The sequence below is a fragment of the Sinocyclocheilus grahami genome, unplaced genomic scaffold (genome assembly GCF_001515645.1).
Source record: "Sinocyclocheilus grahami isolate Dianchi unplaced genomic scaffold, SAMN03320097.WGS_v1.1 scaffold177.1, whole genome shotgun sequence".
NCBI lineage: Eukaryota > Metazoa > Chordata > Actinopteri > Cypriniformes > Cyprinidae > Sinocyclocheilus > Sinocyclocheilus grahami.
The window spans coordinates 11767-33756 of record NW_015505356.1 but is presented as its reverse complement, the minus strand read 5'-3'; the positions used below and the strand labels follow the sequence as shown (position 1 = coordinate 33756).

The window sequence follows — 21990 nt, the reverse complement described above, 5'->3', positions numbered from 1 at the left end:
AGAACAGTCTTTTAACATTACTCAATATCTATAATATATAGACATTTATGTATTTGCTCTCAAAAACTGATTATTGTCAAAGTAACCTTCATCTTGAGCAAATCTATTGTCACTGTTGCAAAAAAACGAATAATGTTCAACACACTTACTTGTACACACACATATTTATATACATGTACATACATACGTGTTTGTGTGCATATAATTATTACTAATAGGCTAATATAGAATTATATTATTTAAAATAATATATAATTATACCTAAAACATAATAAAAATCTATAAATTGTCTAGACTTGATGCATTTAAATGAAAAATTACTGTATCTCTTCCAAACATTTTCATTTATATTTCACCAAAATATTGACGCATACTGAATAGGGATGCTCATTTCAGTTCATTTTCCTGACCGACAACCGCTGCTCGTTATCTGAACATTAACAGTTAACTGATAAAATTCGAATAATAAATTAGTATCAAATAAAAATACAATGGACAAGTATCTGTGATACATTAAAAATAATTTATATATATATATATATAATTTATTTATTAATTTTTTCACAGGTTAATTTTAACGCGCAAACAGCAGCATACAGAGCAACAACAAGACCTGGATTCACACTTCTTCAAACAGGCATAGTCTTGTTTTTTTTTTCCTCAGACATAAAAATAAATAGCAGGCCTACCTCAGTGTACAACGTGTCTACTTTTTATTTAAAAAAAGTAACATGTCGACATGCTGTGCGGATACTGGAGAGCTGCCTGTTAACTGTTAGACCCGTGGCCAGTGCCGATTCTAGACTTCTGGGGGCCCTACGGAAAGACATGCATCTACATTTCTGCAAAATTCCAAAAATGTATCTAGATATACAGGTCAGTGCAGTTTCCAGCTGAAATGAACACTAGAGGCAGTAAAACACCAACAAATGTTATTTATTTTCACACAAATAATGATTTCAGGGGCAGATTATTGATTAATAAAGACTTTCTCAGATTTCGTTGCACAATGCTATTTTATGACCTCAAAACAGTTTCAGTATAGTGCATGATTTATAAGCTGCATCACATAACCAGCTCAGCTTTTTTTTTTTGGACATAGTAAACTTGCTTGGTAGCAATGGGGGGGAAGTTATATTGTCATTAGGGGTGTCCCCGACTACAGATTTTCATAGTTTAATCGGAATTTTCGGATCTTGCCGATATTCGACTGATAGTCGAATCATATGTTTGGGGGCGGGGCAAAATACATTACCAAGAGTCAAGTCAGACATTCGACAGCCATAACTACATTAACACACAGGAAAAATGTGTAACGGACGCCTCACAGATACAAACGGGGTAAATAATGTTTTATGTTTTGATTAAAAGATAGTTAACATTAAACGTCAGCGAAACCCTAAGAATTGAACATTTTTTACAATAGTGCTCTTATTATAACGTCATGTATATGACAGTGGTTATCAGTGCCGATCCTAGACTTCTGGAGGCCCTACGCAAAACTGGGCGGTGGAGTGGGGTATGAGTGGTTATGAACGAATGAATGAAATGCATTTGTCCGTGTTTCACTCCTTCTGGAATCGCGCTCGAGGAAAGCGCTTGAGAAACAGTGTCTCTTCCGCGGCTCGGTATGCTTTCGTTTTTTTGTCTCGAGCAAGACTGTACGACATTCACATTACACATGATTTGACTGATTTTTACATAGAAAGGGCGACAGCACACCGCATTAAAAGAAATTATCATTCATGTTTTCATAACCGCTGGCCAAATTCAAAAACGAAACAAAGGGCAAGAGCAAGGGGTCCCACTTGTGTTTCAAGGGCCCTATGCAGCTTGCGTATTTTGCTTATAGGGAGGATCGGCTGTGCCCGTGGAAAAAATGCATCACAAAAATTAGTGCTGGGCGGTATGACCAAAAATTTATATCACTGTATTTTTCAAAATTATACCGGTTTCACGGTACACGACGGTATTTTTTTTTCATGCATGACCGGCTGTTAACCATATTTTCTACTGATTGAGAGAGGAAATACTGCAGTATATTGACTTAGAATGCCCTATTTTACTGTCATGATGAGTGAATATTGTTAAAAAACACCACACTAAATAGTGACTAAACATGACCCCTTTTAATACATGTTAACCAGGAGTCACTCGCATTTATAATCGCGGCATCGTCTAAAGAGCGGCTATATTATTTTTTGTCTCATGCAGCGCACTGCCTGCGTCTGATATTAACAGACGAACTACGCTCATATTTATAATTCCAAACAATCAGTAAGCGACAGGTGCTAGGAAACGCTGTTTTGTACTCATTTATTGACGAGTTGGCTGCGGTTCGGACAACTGAAAGTGCTGCTTCTCTGCCGCTCACTGCACAGAACAGACGCCGAGAGAGGTGACGCTTCTTCGGGAAAGTCAGACCTCGCGTTCGCGGGACAGCACTGGCGAAATCTTCCAACTGAACCATAGCTAAGGTTTATCCCAAAAAGTCTCTAGGTTTGTCAGTATGAATATTCTATGGAAAAAATCCGCTAAAAGGGTCTGAAAGTTGCTAAATCTAGTGCTAAAGTCGCGCTCGTGTGTGAGACGCGGGAGCTGATGGCAGGGGGCGGTGGATATTTGTGGCGATCAATGTGCATATTGTGGATGTGTTCTTCTGTGTCATCACGTTCTATTAGTTCTGTCAGGACCACTATCGTCAAAGTTGATTGACAATTAGCATACAGTTTGGATTGGCGGTATGGTTCCGTTCTGGGCAAGAACTCCCTGCACATCCATGCAGTCTAGCATGGATGAGAGCAGGGAGAGCAGCGATAGGGTAAACAGAACAGAACCAACATAAAATGTATTGCAGATATCGTTAAAGTTCAATAATGTTATGTACACATTTTAGAATTAGTCTGATTCAAAGGAGAATCAGAAGGCTGAATCCTGACTGACAGAGGAGGAGTTGGGGATGGAGGAGGGTAATTAGCTATTGAGCAATGCGAAAACTGCTGATACTACTTATATATGAACTTAGATAGGTGTCGTATTCCCATAGGTTGATGGGGATCAGTAGAGAGTCAGCTGATGCGAGCTTGACTAACGTGACCTGCTAGAACTAACACTACGCTTGATTTCTACAGCTTCAGTTTCGGAACTTTCACGCTTAGTAACACATACAGCTGTTCCCTCACCACAGTGCAACAGTGAAAAGGGACCCCTCTCAAACAGTGTCGCGTTCCGAACATTGTTTAAGCGACATACACCGGTATTGCGGTATTTTAAAAATTCATATCATAACAAAAATAAACACCGCTATTCGGTATGAATCGGTATACCGCCCAGCTGGTCCCGTTTTTATTCACAGCATGTTTTTGCAGCATTGAGCAATATAGCCAACCACAGACATACCTGTTGATTTCATGAACACAGTGACCAATCAGAGGTGGTTAAGTTACAATCCACTCACCACTCAAAACACCAGTGTCCTGTTCAGTGCTGCTGAGTTCTACACATTCGCGAATTCTCTCATCACAACAAAGAAAGTGTAGACATGATGTAAATAAGAGATTGTGTAGTGTAAAGCTTCTTTGATTAGTTAACTTTGTGAGATTGTGATGAACTACAGTAAGATGAGTGACAGCTTTCCAGTGATTATAAGGGAAGCGCTCTTTGCGCACTTTCTAGGGTATAATCCATTCAGAATTTAAATATATTCACTCACGGATTCACTCTCTGATAACATGTATTGAATATTGCTACTTGCCATTGTGTTGCGTATACTACATAAGTTAACTAAGTGAAGGTGAAGCAGGTGCTTGCTCAGCGAAATATGTCTGTAGGCACATTGCACGTGAGTCGCACGTCGCACGCACCCATGAGTTAACGTATGTATAGCTTCTTTTTTTTTCACCATTCACCATGCAGCAACTTTAAAAAAAAAATACAAAAATCTTTTAAACCTTTTAACTGATAGTATTAATCAGTCTAAATTCTTACTTTTGGTTAACGGTTAAACGGTCAATATGAGCATCTCTAATACTGAATATGTGAGTATGTGTTTATTACTAAAACATTTTAACACATGAAAAACACCACACAAACACATCTGAGGAAACCTTCTTAGGAAACCAAATGGTCAAATATAAATCACATTAAGATATTCTCTGTGATATTCACAATGTTGTGTGACTTTAAATCAACAAGACAAAAAGACCAAACGCAACACACGTGACCTAAAGAGGGATGTCATGGCTTATGGGCATACTTTTTGATTATAATCAGTAATTGTTTTGCCAAAACAGTACAATGACTATAGTGGTTGTACACTTTATCTCAAGTAGTAGTTAAGTACAGAAGAGGACTGATTGTGATTCTCTGCAGGACTTTCTCTCTCTAACACTTACCTCTCTGCACACTTGGCAGGAGGAGAGGTGTTTTGGGAAAGGGAACCAGGGGAAAAGCTGCAAGGGGGAGAGGATGTGACTGCAATCACAAGAGAGAAGGGAGATGTGCATAGTCATGTTTCTGTACATTATTGAAAGTGATGAGGAAGCTGGACAACTGCCTCCATTCTCAGACCATCACTTCCCAAACTGTCTCCAAGTACTGTTGTTTGATGTAAGATGATATCCCCATGGACATGACGGAGCATAACAGAGACAAAGTGTGTTATTATTGTTGTCTTTAGCTTTGTTCCAAAACATACTGAGCTTTCCTAATTCAAATGGAAGGAACCAATTCGGAACATTCTATATAGGCAGCAATTTTTGCAAAATTTTTGTAGATTCTATTCTCTTCAGTAGAGTTTGAAGTTAGCATGTTGCTAAGCTAGCAGTGACACTTTAATACACACAAAAACATAAATATTAGGTTAAAAAAAATTACTTTATGCAATACTTTTCAGTACTGCATAAAAAAACTATACATCACATAACTATACATCATATTTCTTTTGACTCGGCAGCCATCTTGGATGGACATTCACAAAAGACACTTTCTAGCATTCAAGTACAGCTATATGGAGTACAAAGTACGGCTAAAGGAAACATTTAACATCAGTCTAGCTAATGCTCACATTAAAAAAACACACAAATGGACAAGAAAGAGTTCTCTGTGAATAACCGCTTACAATCTGGCCAAAAAAAGCAGATCTCCAATGAAACTAGCTATACCACACACAAAACAAGCACTTAAAGCCTTGCTGTGAGTTCTCCTTCAGGACCGCTCCCAGGATCCAATAAGCACAATGCATGTCGACATCCAGGATTTTTATCTCTTCCCAAACAAGCTTGCAGAACTAGGCTTTGTTCCAGTGCACCAGTTAAGCTCTCAGAGATGCAGTCAGCAGTATTAGGAGGATGATGGATACAAAGTGGAAAGTGCATATAAAACTTTACAAGCCCCAAATAGACGTTCAGGAGAGAGAGCTTCAAAAATATGGAGAACAGTTGGCGATAGGGCTGCACGATAAATCGAAATTAAATCGAAATCACGATTAGACACAAGCAGCGAATTAAAGAGTTCTCTGTGAATAACCGCTTACAATCTGGCCAAAAAAAGCAGATCTCCAATGAAACTAGCTATACCACACACAAAACAAGCACTTAAAGCCTTGCTGTGAGTTCTCCTTCAGGACCGCTCCCAGGATCCAATAAGCACAATGCATGTCGACATCCAGGATTTTTATCTCTTCCCAAACAAGCTTGCAGAACTAGGCTTTGTTCCAGTGCACCAGTTAAGCTCTCAGAGATGCAGTCAGCAGTATTAGGAGGATGATGGATACAAAGTGGAAAGTGCATATAAAACTTTACAAGCCCCAAATAGACGTTCAGGAGAGAGAGCTTCGAAAATATGGAGAACAGTTGGCGATAGGGCTGCACGATAAATCGAAATTAAATCGAAATCGCGATTAGACACAAGCAGCGAATTTCATGCTTATCTTTCAGTGAAGCACGGTTCTGTGATCAGCAGTAAATCTCCATCCAAAGGCCAGAGAGCGCTCTCGCGCTGAAACTCCAAATACGCCTCGCAGAAGAAACCCAGGAAATGCATATAGCTGCAGCTGAATAAACAGAAGATTTAACTGCTTTCATTGCTTCAACTTGACTAATAAACACACGATTATGACAATATATGGTTTATCTCAGATATTGTTATTATAATTTTCATTCAAATAAAGTATATTTATAATGCAATGCCTTTATCACTGCTTAGAATACTATGAAATATGTTGCGTGCCTTATTCTGTGTAAAGCCTCTGTTATACTTTCCATGTGCGCTAGTCCGCTAGGGTCTGCTATGGTATGCGTGACATAAAAATCGAGTCATCGGAGAGTGTGCACGGAGGCTCCGCGCGGACATCCGCGTGCCTCCCATTTTGTGTGACCGTGCGGACATGTATGCGTGGTCAGTAGGCTACAAAAACACCAACTGCGCATGCGCAGGCTGTGTGAATAAGCCCGTTGCTACTCGAACCTGTACAATCCATCGATAAAACAATATAAAGACAGCCAGATGTGAAATAACTGTGGGCAATTTTTTATTCACATTTTTGTTTACTGTTCAAGCCGATCTACTGCGCATGTATGGAACACGTCCACGGAGCGGACCATTAGCGTATGCTTTCGGTAGTATAAATACAAGTAGTCCACATCCGCGCTGTCCGTGTACGCATTCGGATTGCTCACGCGGAAAGTATAACACAGGCTTAAGAAGCCACATCATCTCACAGAAGGATGAATTTGGAGTAAAAACATGTTATTAAATGTGGTATTTTCACATGCTTTCAGATGGAGCAGCATTTACTACACAGAGCCGTAGTTCACTGAGAAGCTATGCAAACAGCTGTCATTATCGCGAATGATTTCAGAATCGCGCAATAATATCGTCTGCCATTTATTTGCGTAACTTGTCAGTGAACTACAGCTCTGTGTAGTAAATGCTGCTCCATCTGAAAGCACGTGATGATGATTTACTGCTGATTACAGAACCGGCTTTACTAACAAAATGCGCATGACAATCGCATTCGATTAATCGTGCAGCCCTAGTTGGCGATGGAGACATGTAAATCCTGTAGATTATAGGCTACATACATTCACCAATCACCGACAATTATGTCCAAAACTAAAAAAACAGGAACATTTTCAATTCCATTTTTAAAACTAACTTATAATATGACCTAAATTAACTTGTGGACTTTTTTTAAACCTTTAAAACTCACCAGTATTAAAAACAAAAATGCTAATAGATAACAGTAATACTAGACTGTGCTGAGAAATTTAACAGCATTGAACATTTTTTAATTATACCAGCTTTAACTTTGGCAGTCTATACTAAATCCATTTAAAAGCAAAAGCTAAATAAACTGGAACTAAAAATATAGGGAGATATATTCATCTATCAGTACTTATGCTCATAACACCGGGATCTTACTATTAATGTGTCCAATCACTCTTGGTTGATGGTTTATAACCATCAATAGCATTAAGTGAAAAGTGTTAGAAGACAACTTGTTGAACACTATTATACCTGCGTTCCTGAGTTCTAAATCTTTCAACCAGACTAGGGCATTCTCAGCACTCAGGCTACCGACTATACATAAAAAGTGACAGTAAACACATTCAGCATCTAAATTTAACACACGATCACACAGCGGCAGCGAGCGACCACGAGGAGGAGAGCCTGTGACTTTAATTGGAGGTTTTGGGGTTGTTGGGGGGAACAGAGTACACAGGCAACTTTTCCCACAGAGCTTGCCTTCATTCAAAGCACACAAATATTTCAGACAGAGATGTGGATTGTTAATTCAGACCCATTTTTTCCCCAAACACAGCCAAACTACTGACAAGTTTTTGAAGGTGCAAATCAAGGGGGACCGTTAATCATTTCAGAGCATCTCAGTCTATGGTGGGGAATCAAGAAGGCCTTTATTTGTCCCTCTGGGCCTGCACCCAACTGCAAACATCAGGAGCATCCCAAAAAGGTGCATCGGCCAGGACTCCTCAAGCTAAGCAACCCAACATCACCCTGCAGTCATTCGAAAATACCACAATCCCGTTATAACAAATGCTGTTTCCACACAAGGGCTGGGAGCCAGCCAGAAGACCAATGCGGAAGAAACTTCCGTCTCATTCATTTGCGCTTTGTCTTGGGCATTAAAAAACGACAGGAGTGTTTTACATCCAGGCACCTTTACAGGTTAAAAACATTGATCTTATATCTGAATTCTGGCCGAGGCAGTTTAACCAATTTACAAGTTTGTCCTCTGATGTTAATTTTCTAGGGCAAATCTGAGATGAGCTTGAGGATGCAGAATGGGGCCAGTTTCTAATGAGGTGAAATTCCAAAGAATCCGGGCTAAAAACCAATCATTCATACATCACCGTCCTTCAATGATTGTACCCTCCAGGCTGACTGTCATTTTCCACAACAACTAAGAACGTATCTGCTTTACAGACAGCATAGTGGGGAAAAAACACTGAATGCGAGTGGAAAAGAAACCACCATGTTTCATCAAATAGCAACATGTATGTGCACATGTATTGCTGCTTTGGGGCTGTAATCACAATTTCAAACTTATGATTGTGAACATGCTTCTGGTTCATCCCATAACAATACTCACAAGAAACTTCAGCACACCCTACTTCAAGGACTTCAAGCCAACATTCATCTCATTGTTTATTATCTCTGTTGTCTTCACTTGGACTTTTGCTGCCTCTGTACATTTTGGTAAATGGTAATTTTGGGGCATTTACACCAAAGACACCAAAATGTGCAAATGCATTTAATAGTTGCATTTAACATTTGACTACTGAATACCTGGAATGTGAGACTTTTTCGCATGTCTGTTGGAAAGCATTATCAGATTGGAAAATATTCATCACCTACAACCTTGGGATCATCAGGGCCTACACTCAGGGAATGACAGAATGATTAACCCATCAACTTTATTTGCTTATTGTGGTTTGTCTGAAAACCTCAAGTTTTTTTTGTGTGCCATTGGACAAAATCTAAGACAGTGGACACCAGAAGCAATTGCAATGCATTTCTGCCATGATTTATTACAAAAACTAAGTCTAAAAGTATAACCATACACAATTGCTGTTTAATTAAAAGATATGTTAATTGCCTAAATTAGTCTCAATTTTAGTAATTTTCACAAAACAGATCACATGGAGATTACAAAAACACAATAAATTTTCTGTAAAAAAAGAAAAAAGTCAGATATTACAAAGCTAAATTAAAAGTTAAAAGTTAAAGTAATACATTAAAGTAAAAATGGGCCAACAAAAACTAGTTAAATAATTTATCTATTTATATATTTATATATTTCTTTTCTTTTTATTTTCTTAAATTATGCAAAATTGAATTTTATAAATAAAATATTTGATTTAATTTATCTTTTGAAACCCCACCGGCCCGTCACAAACATTACGTCAAGTAATAATGCATTACTAATAATAATGTAAATATCAAATTAAATTGTTCTTAGTTTACCTAATTTTCAAAGGAAGAATGTGTCTTATTAAAACGCAGCAAAGAAATGCATCCATTTAGGTCACACAAACCCACAATTAGCCTAAATATTCAGACTTTCTCCTGTGGAACAACAGAGAATATTTTTTAAAGAACAATGGGAGCCAAACAAAAGTGATGAGAGTGAGCAAATTATTATCATTTTTGGGTAAACAATCCCTTTAAGACAATTAGTCAAATAATCTTTCAGGCAACCCATCAACTGGTTGTGAAACATTTTGCATCTAAGCTTAACCTTGATCTAAGCTGAAATGAGAGGAAGACAAGATTGAGTTGTGGGTGGTGCGTGATACAAAGGGAGTGAAACCACAGTGGATGCAGACAGGAAAAGGAAGAAAGACCTCCTGGGCTAGTCTCATCTGGGGTTCCCTATCCGAGCTAGCTGATGTTACCTTTCTATATCATGGCGACAGTGAGGCCAGCTGGGAGAAGCGTGACCCACTTTCAGCCCCTCAGTCTCTACTTCCCCCTCACAGCGCACCGCCCCTCCAAATCAGCTCCAGGCCTCGGCCACACATTCCAGCACCTTTTAATTGATTTTATCTGCAGGCTCGTCCTCTGTGAGGATATGGGCTCGTAAAAGACTGAAGTTCTCGGGTTTAGCTCGGGTCTTTGGAGCCCACAATGAAATTTTGGAACAGAGAGTCGAGATTTTTTTTGCTTAAATGACAAGTATATCAGGGTGGTTCTTATTACAGTGCAAACAATTTCTGGAAGTTTCACGAAACGCTGCTACATAACTCTCTGTTATGCATTCTCAGGGAAATTCCTTAAGGTCCTGTTTGTAATTACAAGTTGTAGGCACACTTTTAGGAATGTCCGCCTGCCTCACAGACCTGCAGGTGACAGTGGACGCTAAACATGGTGTGTAAATTACACCAAATCCAATTTCAATATAAAATCAAGCTCAGTAAATTTTCGAATGAGTAAATCGTCATCTGAAAGCAACAATTAAAGCAAACGATCAGGGTGCGTTCGCACTGACAGTGACCGGTAGCATAAAGCATGTTAAAGTTATATTTCATATTTAAAGTCATATATTCATATTTTCGTTAGAATAGATGATTTGAGACGACATAAGCAACAGTTGGCAATATGATGCTAGCGTGTCAACTGATGCAACAACTTTATGCAAATGACATGATGTAGCGCACATCTGTCTCTGCACACATAAAATATGTATTTAATCAAATTTGCATAATCATCAAAAATGTTCAAAAGATTGAGGTCGGTTCGATTTTTTTAAAAAGGCATTAATTTTTTAGTAATGATGCATTAAATTCATCAAGTGGTGGGAGTGAAGACATTTCTATTGTTACAAAATATTTATATTTCACACAAAATCTGTTCATTTGAACTTTATATTCAAAGAATACAGAAAAAAATGTATTACCGTTTCCAAAACAAACTGTTTTTAACTTTGATAATATGAAATGTTTCTTGAGCAGCAAATCAGCATTAGAATGATTTCTGAAGGATCATGTGACACTGAAGACTGGAAGAATGGCTGCTCAAAATTTAGCTATGCCATGACAGGAATAACTTGCATTTCAAAATAGAAAACACTTATTTTAAATTGTATAATATTTCACAAAATCACAATTTTTTTATCAAATAAAGGCAGCCTTGCAAGTTTTTCTAAACATGGAAAAAATAATAAAAAATGTATTTGATTCCTGTATTGATAATCATTGTTCATCTTTAAAAAGAAACAGACTGATTGTTAAAAATTACTTTTTTTTTTTTTTTACTGCCAACACAATCAGATTTTCAAAAGATCAATTACACATTGCACCGATACTATTAGGACATCTACATTGAGGTCACCTATACTACAACCCACAATGCATCAACTAAGAAACATCCAATTAAATTACTGTCAGTGGGAAAGAGGCTTCAGACAGAGAAAGTTGAGGAATTTCTGCAACAAAGCAGTTCTTATCGCTGCATTTTGCTGCCTATTCAACACAACAGTGCGGGACCCATAGGAAGGGATATGGGTTAACATGTGGGTAAGGTGAGACCAATTAGGCTACATTCTCTGCTCACACAGCTCTATTTCTGTGCGGAGACCCAGTGTCAAATCAGAATCAGAATCAGAATGAGCTTTATTGCCAGGTATGTTTACACATACGAGGAATTTGTTTTCGTGACAGAAGCTTCCACAGTGTAACAGAATGACAGTGACAGAACAAAAAACACAGATAATAAAAAATAGAACAAGTAAATAAGGAATAAAAATATATAAATTGACAGTTGTATGTGCAGGTATATTACAATAGACAGTTTTTGTATGTACAGGTACTGAATATTATGTGCAAATTTGAGGTGTAGACTGAGTATGTGTGTTAGATAAATAAGTGTATGAGTGAATAAATAGTGTGTGTTCCACAGTTATTGTTAAGTGTTCATGAGATGGATGGCCTGAGGGAAGAAACTGTTCCTGTTCCTGTGTCTGGTCGTTCTGGTGCTCAGAGCTCTGTAGCGTCGACCAGATGGCAACAGTTCAAAGAGGGAGTGTGCTGGATGTGAGCAAAATTCACATCAGTGGCAAATTCTTCAAAAAAGGGGTCATGTGATGCTTTTTTTAAAGATCATTATTTTGTGTATTTGGTGTAACAGAATATGTTGACATGCTTTAATGTTCAAAAAACACATTATTAATTGGCACATGAATTTTCATCTAAAAGATTTTCTACGTTTAGATTTGATGGGTTGACTACAAATCATCACACGGGGTGATATAGGCAGGTTGGGATTCCACATCGCAGGTTAACACTAGACTTCACGGGGATTGGGACAAGCGCAGTCTGCTCTAATTGGCCAGCTGACCCAGTGCATTGTGATTGGCCGAACACCGCAAGCACTCGTCGGAAATGTAACGCCCCTTACCATAATCGCGAGCTTCATCTTTCAAAATAAAGATCCTAGGTCCTAATCCTAGGTTCACGAAACGGTCGTCCATAAAATGCATTGCTGTTCTGTTGTAAGTAATCTTAAAGATTGCTAAATGCATCTACTTTCGGAAGGCCAAATAAAGTGCTTTTGCTTTCACCTAGAAACACAGCGTCTCCCTGACATGGCTGCTTCAACACTAACTGCGGTTACTGAAACCACGCCTTCTTTCTTTGCGTGAACATTTGGGCGGCATTATGCAAATATTTCCACATAGTGAGGTAGATATGTGGGGGCGTGTTAGAACGAGCCGTTTTAGGGGGGCGTGGCAGAGTCTTAACTTTGATAAAGAATATCTCTTTGGATTTGAGACTTTAGTCTTTGCAACTTCAGGGATCTTATCTATGCACAATCAGCTTCTAACACTCCAAAGAGAAAGGAAAACTTGAAATCGCATCATATGACCCCTTTAAACAGACTCTTTATGTTACTGTACCTTTTAGACTCGAGGCCGGAGGCCTAGAGTGAGCGGAGGCCAGCTTGAGTGAGCGGCAGCGGGCGGACTTGCAGCAACCACATGTGGCGACCCCGGGCTGGACTCCGCTTCGTCCACGGTGAAAGCCGATCCAGCGATCCACAGCGTGAAGTTGATGCATTTTCTCAGCGACCAGCACAGATCAGCTCCAGGCATGACGAAGAGGATATCGTCCTCTTTTGGAAGGCCAAACAAAGTAGTTTCGCTTTCACAACGAAACATACATCGCCTTCACGACATGGCGTGTCAACAACAATACTACAGCAAGAATAAAAGTTACGCCTTCTTTCTTTGCGTGAACATTTGGGTGCCATTATGCAAATCTTCCCACATCGTGACGTAGACATGTGGGGGCATGTTAGAACGAGCTGTTTTAGGTAGGCGTGGTTGACTCTGAACTTTTATAAAGAATATCTCTTTGGATTTGAGACTTTAGTCTTTGCAACTTTACAGATCTTCTTTATGCACCAAGAGCTTGTAACACTCCAAAGAGAAAGGAAAAATTTAAATCGCATCATATGACCCCTTTAAAGAGGACATATCTTCAGTTACCTAGGCCACTATATCCAATCCCAATGAGTTTCTCTAATGAGAAAATAAAAGGCCATAATAACCAGTTCTTTTCAAGTTCTTATAATACGTGAGCACATACCAAAAGCTTAAAGATGGCTTCCAGATACCAGATTGTGTAAGAGGTCTAGACTAGAAAAACATATATCAATTACGTATAAGTGATGTGAAACTGGTATTGCAAGCTTTGTCAGCCCTGTAACCACTTGTCGGATGGTCAATGGTCACTAATCTCAATTTTGACGTTCCCTCATCATCATGACCCACCCTGATGTCTATCTTGTACTACAGAAGATAGCTTCCCATGACTAACGAATATTATTCACTTGTGAGCTACAGGCAGTGTTATTTGTTTATTTATTTATTTTTTGTTTACACTTTTCTTTTAACTTTGGTTTAATTTAATTTTGTAATTTTAATTCATGTTGTTACATTTTTATATGTCTGTTTAGCATTGTTTTTATTTCAGTTTTAGGTTTTGTTAACTTTAGCACTTCAACTTAAATGTATTTTATTTCAGTACATTTGATCTAATATTAATATGTTACTTCGGTTTTATTTTAATAAAGGAAATTATTTTGAATAGTTCTAAGTTAAAAACAACACTGGCTACAACAATCCATATCTGGAGAAAAAAATATAACAAGTAAAGAATAGGACAGTAAATTAAATGCAAACATGTGTAATAATTAGAAGAGTGTTTTTATACATTAAAGTGCCCACTTATAATTGTAACTTTTATCATAAATTTGTTTTTTTACTCCTATTTTACTGTGATTTTTATTTATTTTGAAATGGAAATTGTAATTGTAACTTTCATTATTAAATTGTTTTTTATTTATTCCTATTTTACTGTGATTTCCCCCCCAGATTTTTTTTACCTGTAGTTTGAAATGGAAAATACAATAAAATACTAAACTGCTACATTGTGGCCTCGTCCTCTGCACTCAAAAATAATCTATTTATGAAAGGTCTCACCCTGCTCCTCATTGTGTATTGATCAACTGATTCTCTTTTAACGTAACGTAGCTGTTTGCTTTGTCTTCTTTCAGTTAAACCTTTATGCCAAGTTTATGCCCACTGTATTCACTAAGCTATCAAAGAGTTTCTAGAATTAATAACACTTTATTTGTGACACACAGAGCAACGAACAGGATTTACCAAGATTGTGCTAGGTGCTGCCAAGACATGTTCCCAGGCGTAAACTACCTATGAAACTACTGAAGGGCGGGTATGATGTCCATACAACACCGGTTTCTTTCCTAATACTGGTCCTTTTATATAAACAACACGATGACTGATTACAAGTCAGCCTCGAGTACAATGAAGGCCCCAGGTCATTTTCATGACCGTCAAACGTACATTTCTAGTAAACTGCCATTCACCTCCAGGCTGAGTACCTGTAACTTTAGTGCTGAGCATTTTTTAACGGCTCTGGGTGTGATGCAGACAGTCTTTAATCACAGCACAAAAGATGATTTGGATCTGAATTGCTTTCACACATGAGCAGTACTCTGACAGGCAGATGTGAGAGACGATGAAGAGTGTTAAAACACAAGACAAAAGCTTCAATGGACCGAGGTCATCTGGAATATACCAACAAGTGGAGAATAGATAGTTAAAGGGACAGGTCACACAAAAATAAAAATTCTGTCATTATTTACTAAACCCATATACCTTCCAAATCCATGTGATTTTATTTTATCAGCTGAACATAAAGGGAGCTTTTTTTGAGCTCCAAAAAGGAAATAATGTTTAAATTGGCTTCACACTTGGAAAATATAGCACGCAAATCATATTTGTTACTTTTAATGGTTTATGGTGCTATTTATCATTTTGGATCCAGTCCCTGTTCACTGCGTGGAAAAGTGCAGCCAAAACATTCTGGACAATAACTCATGCTTCATGGGGAAAAAAAGAATTTGCAAAATCTTCAGGGTGAGTAAATGATGACAGAAATATAATTTTTGGTTCAACTATCCCTTTTACACAGCTACAAAACAGTCCCACTCACTGACAGTACACTAGGTATTGCGAGTAAAACTGGACTACTGTTCAAAAGTTTGGGATTTTTTAAAGAAATATGTTTATTTAGCAGGATTACCATTAAATTGATCAAAAGTGGCAGTAAAAAAGCATAAGGTTTAAAAAAGTTTATATTTCAATTAAATACTGTTCTTTTGAACTCTCTCTTCATCAAATAATCCTGAAAAAGAAAATGTATCATGGTTTCCACAAAAATATTAAGCACCACAACCGTTTTCAACATTGATAATAAAAATAAATGTTTCTTGAGCACCAAATCAGCAGATTAGCTGATTTTTGAAGTATCACATGACACTGAAAACTCAGCTTTGCCATCACAGGAATAAATTACAAATCAATTATTTTAAACATTCAAATCGAAATGTTATATATATTTCACAATATTGCTGTTTTACTGTATTTTTGTTTTAAAAAATGCAGCCTGGGTGAGCATAAGAGACATCATTCAATTTAAAAATTAAAATGTGTTACAGATCCCAAACTTTAGCAATGGTAGTACATATAAAACAGTGAAAACAGAAACAAAAAAGTAAAAGTAAGAAAGAAACATATGAAAGAGTTCTAGCACATGAGTGTGGGATGTTGAGAAAACATGACAACTGTCCTCAACATTTGAGCAGACATGTTTGCGCCTAATGTGAGGAAGGAAGAAGGCAATCCATTACAACCTTCAAAAACATCAGACCTTTAGACTATAAAGAAACAGCCAAGCATTACACTCATGTCTGCGTCCTCCATCCTAGTAGCTGACAGAAGCACTCGATAAACCACTCGCTTATGTGTCCTGTCACTGGCACGTCAACAGCACCCATCTTCTTCTGTTTTGCTACATGCAGCCATGTCCTCCTGGGTGTAGCAGTTAAATAGGTAAACACCAATGTCGCAAAACTAAAAACACCAATTACACACACTCAACTCACTACCATCAACAATATCCTTTCATCCACAGCTCTCAACCTCTTACACAAGGAGGAACCATGCCATATCTAGTCGGTTATGCAAATCTGGGTTTAGCCCTCAGTCGCAGAGGAGTCTACCGTGTATCCCAGTGAGAGGGGGGTTAAAAGAGGGAGATTAGAGCCTCCTCAGGCCCTGGGTGGTAAGACTCCAGCTGAGCAATCTAATGCCATTACATTATGCTTTTCTTATTTCAAGAGACAATTCTTGTACGGCAACAAAAATAAACTGATTTTCTGTCAAAGCCGTGAATAATTTTAAAACGGAACGTTCCGGGTTCATTGCAAGCCAAGCTTACGGCCAACATCAGAGATGAACAAAAAGGAGTTTTGTACGAAAGTTACCACGTTTAGTGGTATTACATGGTTTTAATACACCGAATACAACTTAATACAGAATTTTGAGCAATTCATTCACACTTAGTCCTGACTAAACTTTCAAAATCTGCTGTGCCCCATAGACTTCCATTAAGAGCAGTGGTATTTTAGTATCATTGAGCTTCTATAATAGTTTTTATTAATACTTTTTTTTTTTTTTAAGTAATTTTGTTGTACGTTTTGCCAATTTTATTAGTTTTTTTAATATGTCCATGTTTTTATTAATATTTATTTCAGTTTTAGTTATTTTAGTACATCATGTTAAACTAAGTGAAAATTAACTTTAAAAATGTTTAAAAAATAAACTTTTTTATCTGTTTATTTTATTTCAAGCAGCGAAGATGTTTAAGGTTTTAGTTAATTACTATGATGTCTTTGATTAAAGTACACATATTTCTCAGACAAGCACTCCAAATTATGTCTTTTCCATAGTTCATAACCCGTTCTAGTGAAATTAGATACAAAATGCAAAAAAAAAATTTTTAAATAAAGTAAAATTAGTACTTTTTTTAATTATTATTTTTCTAATAATAAGGCTGAAGTTTACATATACATTTTGACTTGGAAATGAGCAAATACTCCAGAACTTCACATACACTATTTATATAAACATTAAAAGATAATGTTACATACTTGGCATAACCTAATTAATATTCATGAGCAAAGCATTCACCATTCTATGTCTGAGATGTCACAATCAGCACTTCAAACAGCACTGACAGTATGTCAAAGATGCACTGAACCCTGTATATTCCTATGAGTAAGCTGCCACATTTTACATCAAATAAAGGTTACGTAACAGACTTTGCCATTGCATTGCTCTTCAACTAATAACAACAACAAAAGAAATCCCAGCCTGAATGAGAATGTTACCAAGAGGTTTATAATGTAGCGCTATTCATTCATCAGATGGGGCAAAGATGGAGTGGGAGAAACGACTGGTTGAACGAACACTGAATGTATGAGTAGACGTATTAATGTATGAATGTAGGAGGATTCATGGACTTATTTCAGGCTATAAGAGGATTGTAGAAACCTCCAGAGTATCTGAGACACAAAGACAGATGTGTATATAAGATGAATCACTGATCAAGCAAAGGTTCAAAAAACTGGTTGGTTATTATCAGTGTTAATATTGTTAGAGAAAACTAGATAAAAATGTAAAGTGAAATTAAAATTTTATTATAATTAAAATCTGAAACTACATCAACATACATTTAATGACTCCAAAAAATACTTTGTTTTTGTGTACAGTCTTTATTAAACACAAAAATGCCTCTATATAACAATAACACTAGACTGTGCTGAGAAATTTAACAGTGTTATAAGTTTTTTAATTATACCAGTTTGCACATTTGGCTCCCCTAAAATCAGTGTTGTTATTTTTAACTAAAAAAAACCTATTACAAATAAATCTTTAATGGAAATAAAGCTGAAATAAAATAAAATGAAAGTAAAATAAGTTTTGAAATAACTAAATATACAAAAAATAATAAAAATGAAAGAGTCCACACAATTACTTACTAATTAAACTTACTAAGCCTATAATAAAATTAAATTAAATTAAATCTGAAAATAACAGTCCATTCAAAATATTAGTAAATAATATAATAGTATGTAAATATCAATTCCTAAAAAAATAATAAAAACTTAAATGGAAAAAAAAACCTAAAACCTAGAATAAACAATTAAAAACTTGTGAACACTATCAAAAATTAAACTGAAAATAAAATAAAATAAAATAGAAGCTGAAAATAAAATAGAAACTAAAATAACTTTACATATTCAGATTCAGATTCCAGTATTTACAGACATGCTCTAAATCGGAAAAAAACGTTGGGGAAAAACTGGTCAACTCTGATAGATAAATAAAAAACCATCAGTTCTCCTGCTCGAACAGTGATCCACGCAAAGCCACGAGTTCCTGCTGTAGTCATTGACAGCAGTCCTATTCCAGCTCGGGCCCACTCACCACCTACGCCTGAACCACTGCAAGGGTCACTCTGCATTCCATGAAGACAAATGCTAACATGTACATTAAATCAGTGCTTAGCATCACATGCCAAAATGTGATCCAACAGTGAGGCGATGCCTCTGCAGACACATACTCCCAATCCCGTAAGCCAAGGCCAGTCACTAATGGTCTGCTTTCCCATTCCTCCCCATATAATGTCTAGGCTAATGAGTCTTCTATATCCAGATGTTCCACAGAGGGTGGAGGTGGAGCAAGACAATAACAGCACAAGAACTTCAACCCTGCCTCCATCCACCAGACCATTTCCTCCTCTTCTTCCACAGAACAGACTCCCAGGTCATTTATATATCATAAAACCTACACGTTATTCTCATATCATGTCAAGAAAATCTGGTCTCATTTTTTTCTTTTTAAGTATACTTAGATGAGGTTTGTTCAAATATAGAATATTTGTTTATGACCGTTATCTTTACTTTCCAGTATAATAATAAAAACCACATCCCCAGGCACCGAATCCTGTCTTGACAAGATAAAGGTTCATCTGAGGTCTGCTGAGGTTCACTTGGTTTCTTTTTTTGTGGCCTCAACTAAACCTATTATCAGATCTCGGCAGAAGCAACTCAGCTGCGCCAGTCAAAATCATCTGACAGGCTGTCTGAGGTGGCATCAAGTGGTCACATAACTTGCTACACAACTACTCATATTTCGGTACTGCATCATCAATCATATAAATTACATAACAGTATCCTGGAAGAACTGATGATTACTGATCATTTTAAGGCTTTAAAGGGATAGTCAACCCTAAAAAGTCAACCCTTTGTTTAAGCCAGTGGGTTCCAAAAAGAACAATGAACCCCACTGACTTTCATTGTATGGATATTTAGTATGGATATTCCACAGATGAAATAAAGTCATATAGGTTTGCAATGACATGAGGGTGAATAAATGATAACAAAAATTTCATTTTTGGCAAAACTATACCATTTAGACAACACAACAACTTATTCTTTACAGTTAATGTGCAATGCACTGACTAGTGAATGACTAAATAACAAAGTTAATCACAGTCTTTTAACTTCTCTTGATCACGCCTACATTATGCACTTATTTCTTGGGCATGAGCATTACATTTGGATCTGCATAATTCAAAATGTGGGCCATTTGTAGGCCAGTTTTCTGAGCCATACTAAAAAGGACCGTTGCATAATTTATACAGATGTCACAGAAAACTATCTGGAGTATTTATTCAAAAAGCCATCCGGTGTGCTCTGTAGGCACCATTTTCCTCTCATTTATTTGAATTGTTATTGTTAATATCACAAACTTCTATAAAAGGAATAACTAGGTCGTCAAGCTCTTTAGTGTTTTAAAATATTTGACATATGAATGTGTCTTAAATACCTTAAAACTGCCTTGGAACTATAATAAGACGTGTCAGACAATGACGACCATACTTTAATCTACCTCAGTGGGTCTCAACTTGTGGGTCGCAACCCAAAAACAGGTCACGGGTCTGTTCTGATCATGGACAGAAGGGAAAACAGAAAGCTAAATGCAAATACTATACTGAAACTAACCATATAAATGTGCACAACTTTTAAAGGGAGGAACAAAGCTCCCCATATCTTTTGTAGCTGACATTAGTCTGTGTCCAATCATGTTTTATGGTGCAAAACATTTTACATTTCCATATGCCAACACAGACTTGTTTTGTGGTATGAGCAAATTCTATAAAAACCTATATAATATAATATTACTCCAAAAAAACAAAACAAAAAACAGACTACATTAAATACAGGTTCATTTGCAGCATAAACATAGTTTGTACCATTCATACTTTTCTGATAACAAAAACATTAAGAACATTTTTGTATAATAAACAATTGTTCCACTTGATTTACAATGTACAACTCTGACTCCTGAAGTAAAACTAGTTGACGGGTATCTAGTATGCACACTAGCAGAGGATGTGCCTACCAGTACACTTGAATAAACCGCTATGAATGCGGGAATATACAGCAGGAAGGACTGCATGCAAATAGACCTGTGGCGAGCTCGGCTGCCACTCATACTTTAACAATTCATGCAAGCAGGAGAATAACATTTGACAGGCGTTTGAATTTATAAACGAGTCCGGCGAATGCACAGGCCTGTGGAGCTGTTACGAAATAACTCAACTCCCACATCTCCAATCTGTCCCCAAAAGGCACAAACGCGTTAAAGGAAAAAACCGGGCGATTTGAGGCTTCTGTGTACAAATGCTGATAATGCGAATGTTTCATTAGCGCAAGTCTGGATGAGGATAACCAGGACAGATGTAACAATCACAGCACAGGTAATAGCAAAACTGCGCAAATACCCTCGGCATATTTATTCCAAATCAATCCTGCAAACCTGAAATAATCATACTGCTGCCCATATTGGGTGTCGAAAGCAGCAGCCCACGCGTAGCTTGGTCACTATCACCAGGCCATGTCTCGAAAACTTTACAGACTGTCTCCTAAATGCATGCATGGACAAAATAACACGTTTAATCGTGGTTACTCACCTTCAATGGCTCTGGTGGGATCTATAATCTCTATTGCAAGAACTAATCCCAGGTAAAGCAATCCAACAGTCAACATGTTTGCATTGCAAAATGGCATTGCCTATGGAAATATCACAATTGTTCACGTAAAGCTGGATTCAAACACCTCATCCAAACCTCGCAATTGTCCGCCGTGGTCTGTTGTTTCTTGCGCCCTCCGACACGCTTGCAAACGTAGCTGAGCAGACAATAATGCACAGCAGACAATGTGTCATTAAAATCTATACATAAAAAAGCTTGTCCAGCCTAAAAAGGGGAGGTGTTGTACAATGGCACGGTCATGTATGTTGCTTACTGAATAACAGCATGCAAACAGAGGTATGTGGTGTCTTTAAAAAAAATCCTAAAAATCAAAGCGGTCTTCTCTGTGATCAAATTATTCCTTTTACAAAATCAGGATAATACAAATGCGAGATCGTCCGTTCGCGGTCCTCGCTGCAAAAAATAAAAATAAAAAAGGCTCCTCTTTTCTGAGCCCCACCGCTTCTGATGCTGGTGGTTACAATTTGAGTGAGGAGGGGGG

General features: G+C 37.3%; 1 protein-coding gene across 1 annotated transcript in view; it reads right to left on the bottom strand.

The window, feature by feature from the left end:
* The window catches only part of LOC107593902 (low-density lipoprotein receptor-related protein 1-like), a 129091-nt gene extending 107122 nt beyond the window's left edge, over nt 1-21969 (bottom strand). Inside the window, exon 1 of the mRNA XM_016283779.1 lies at nt 21429-21969. Coding sequence (XP_016139265.1) covers nt 21429-21525 — 97 coding nt within the window. The 5' untranslated portion in view covers nt 21526-21969. The remainder of the gene's footprint in view (nt 1-21428) is intronic.
* Nucleotides 21970-21990: the final 21 nt, after the last annotated feature.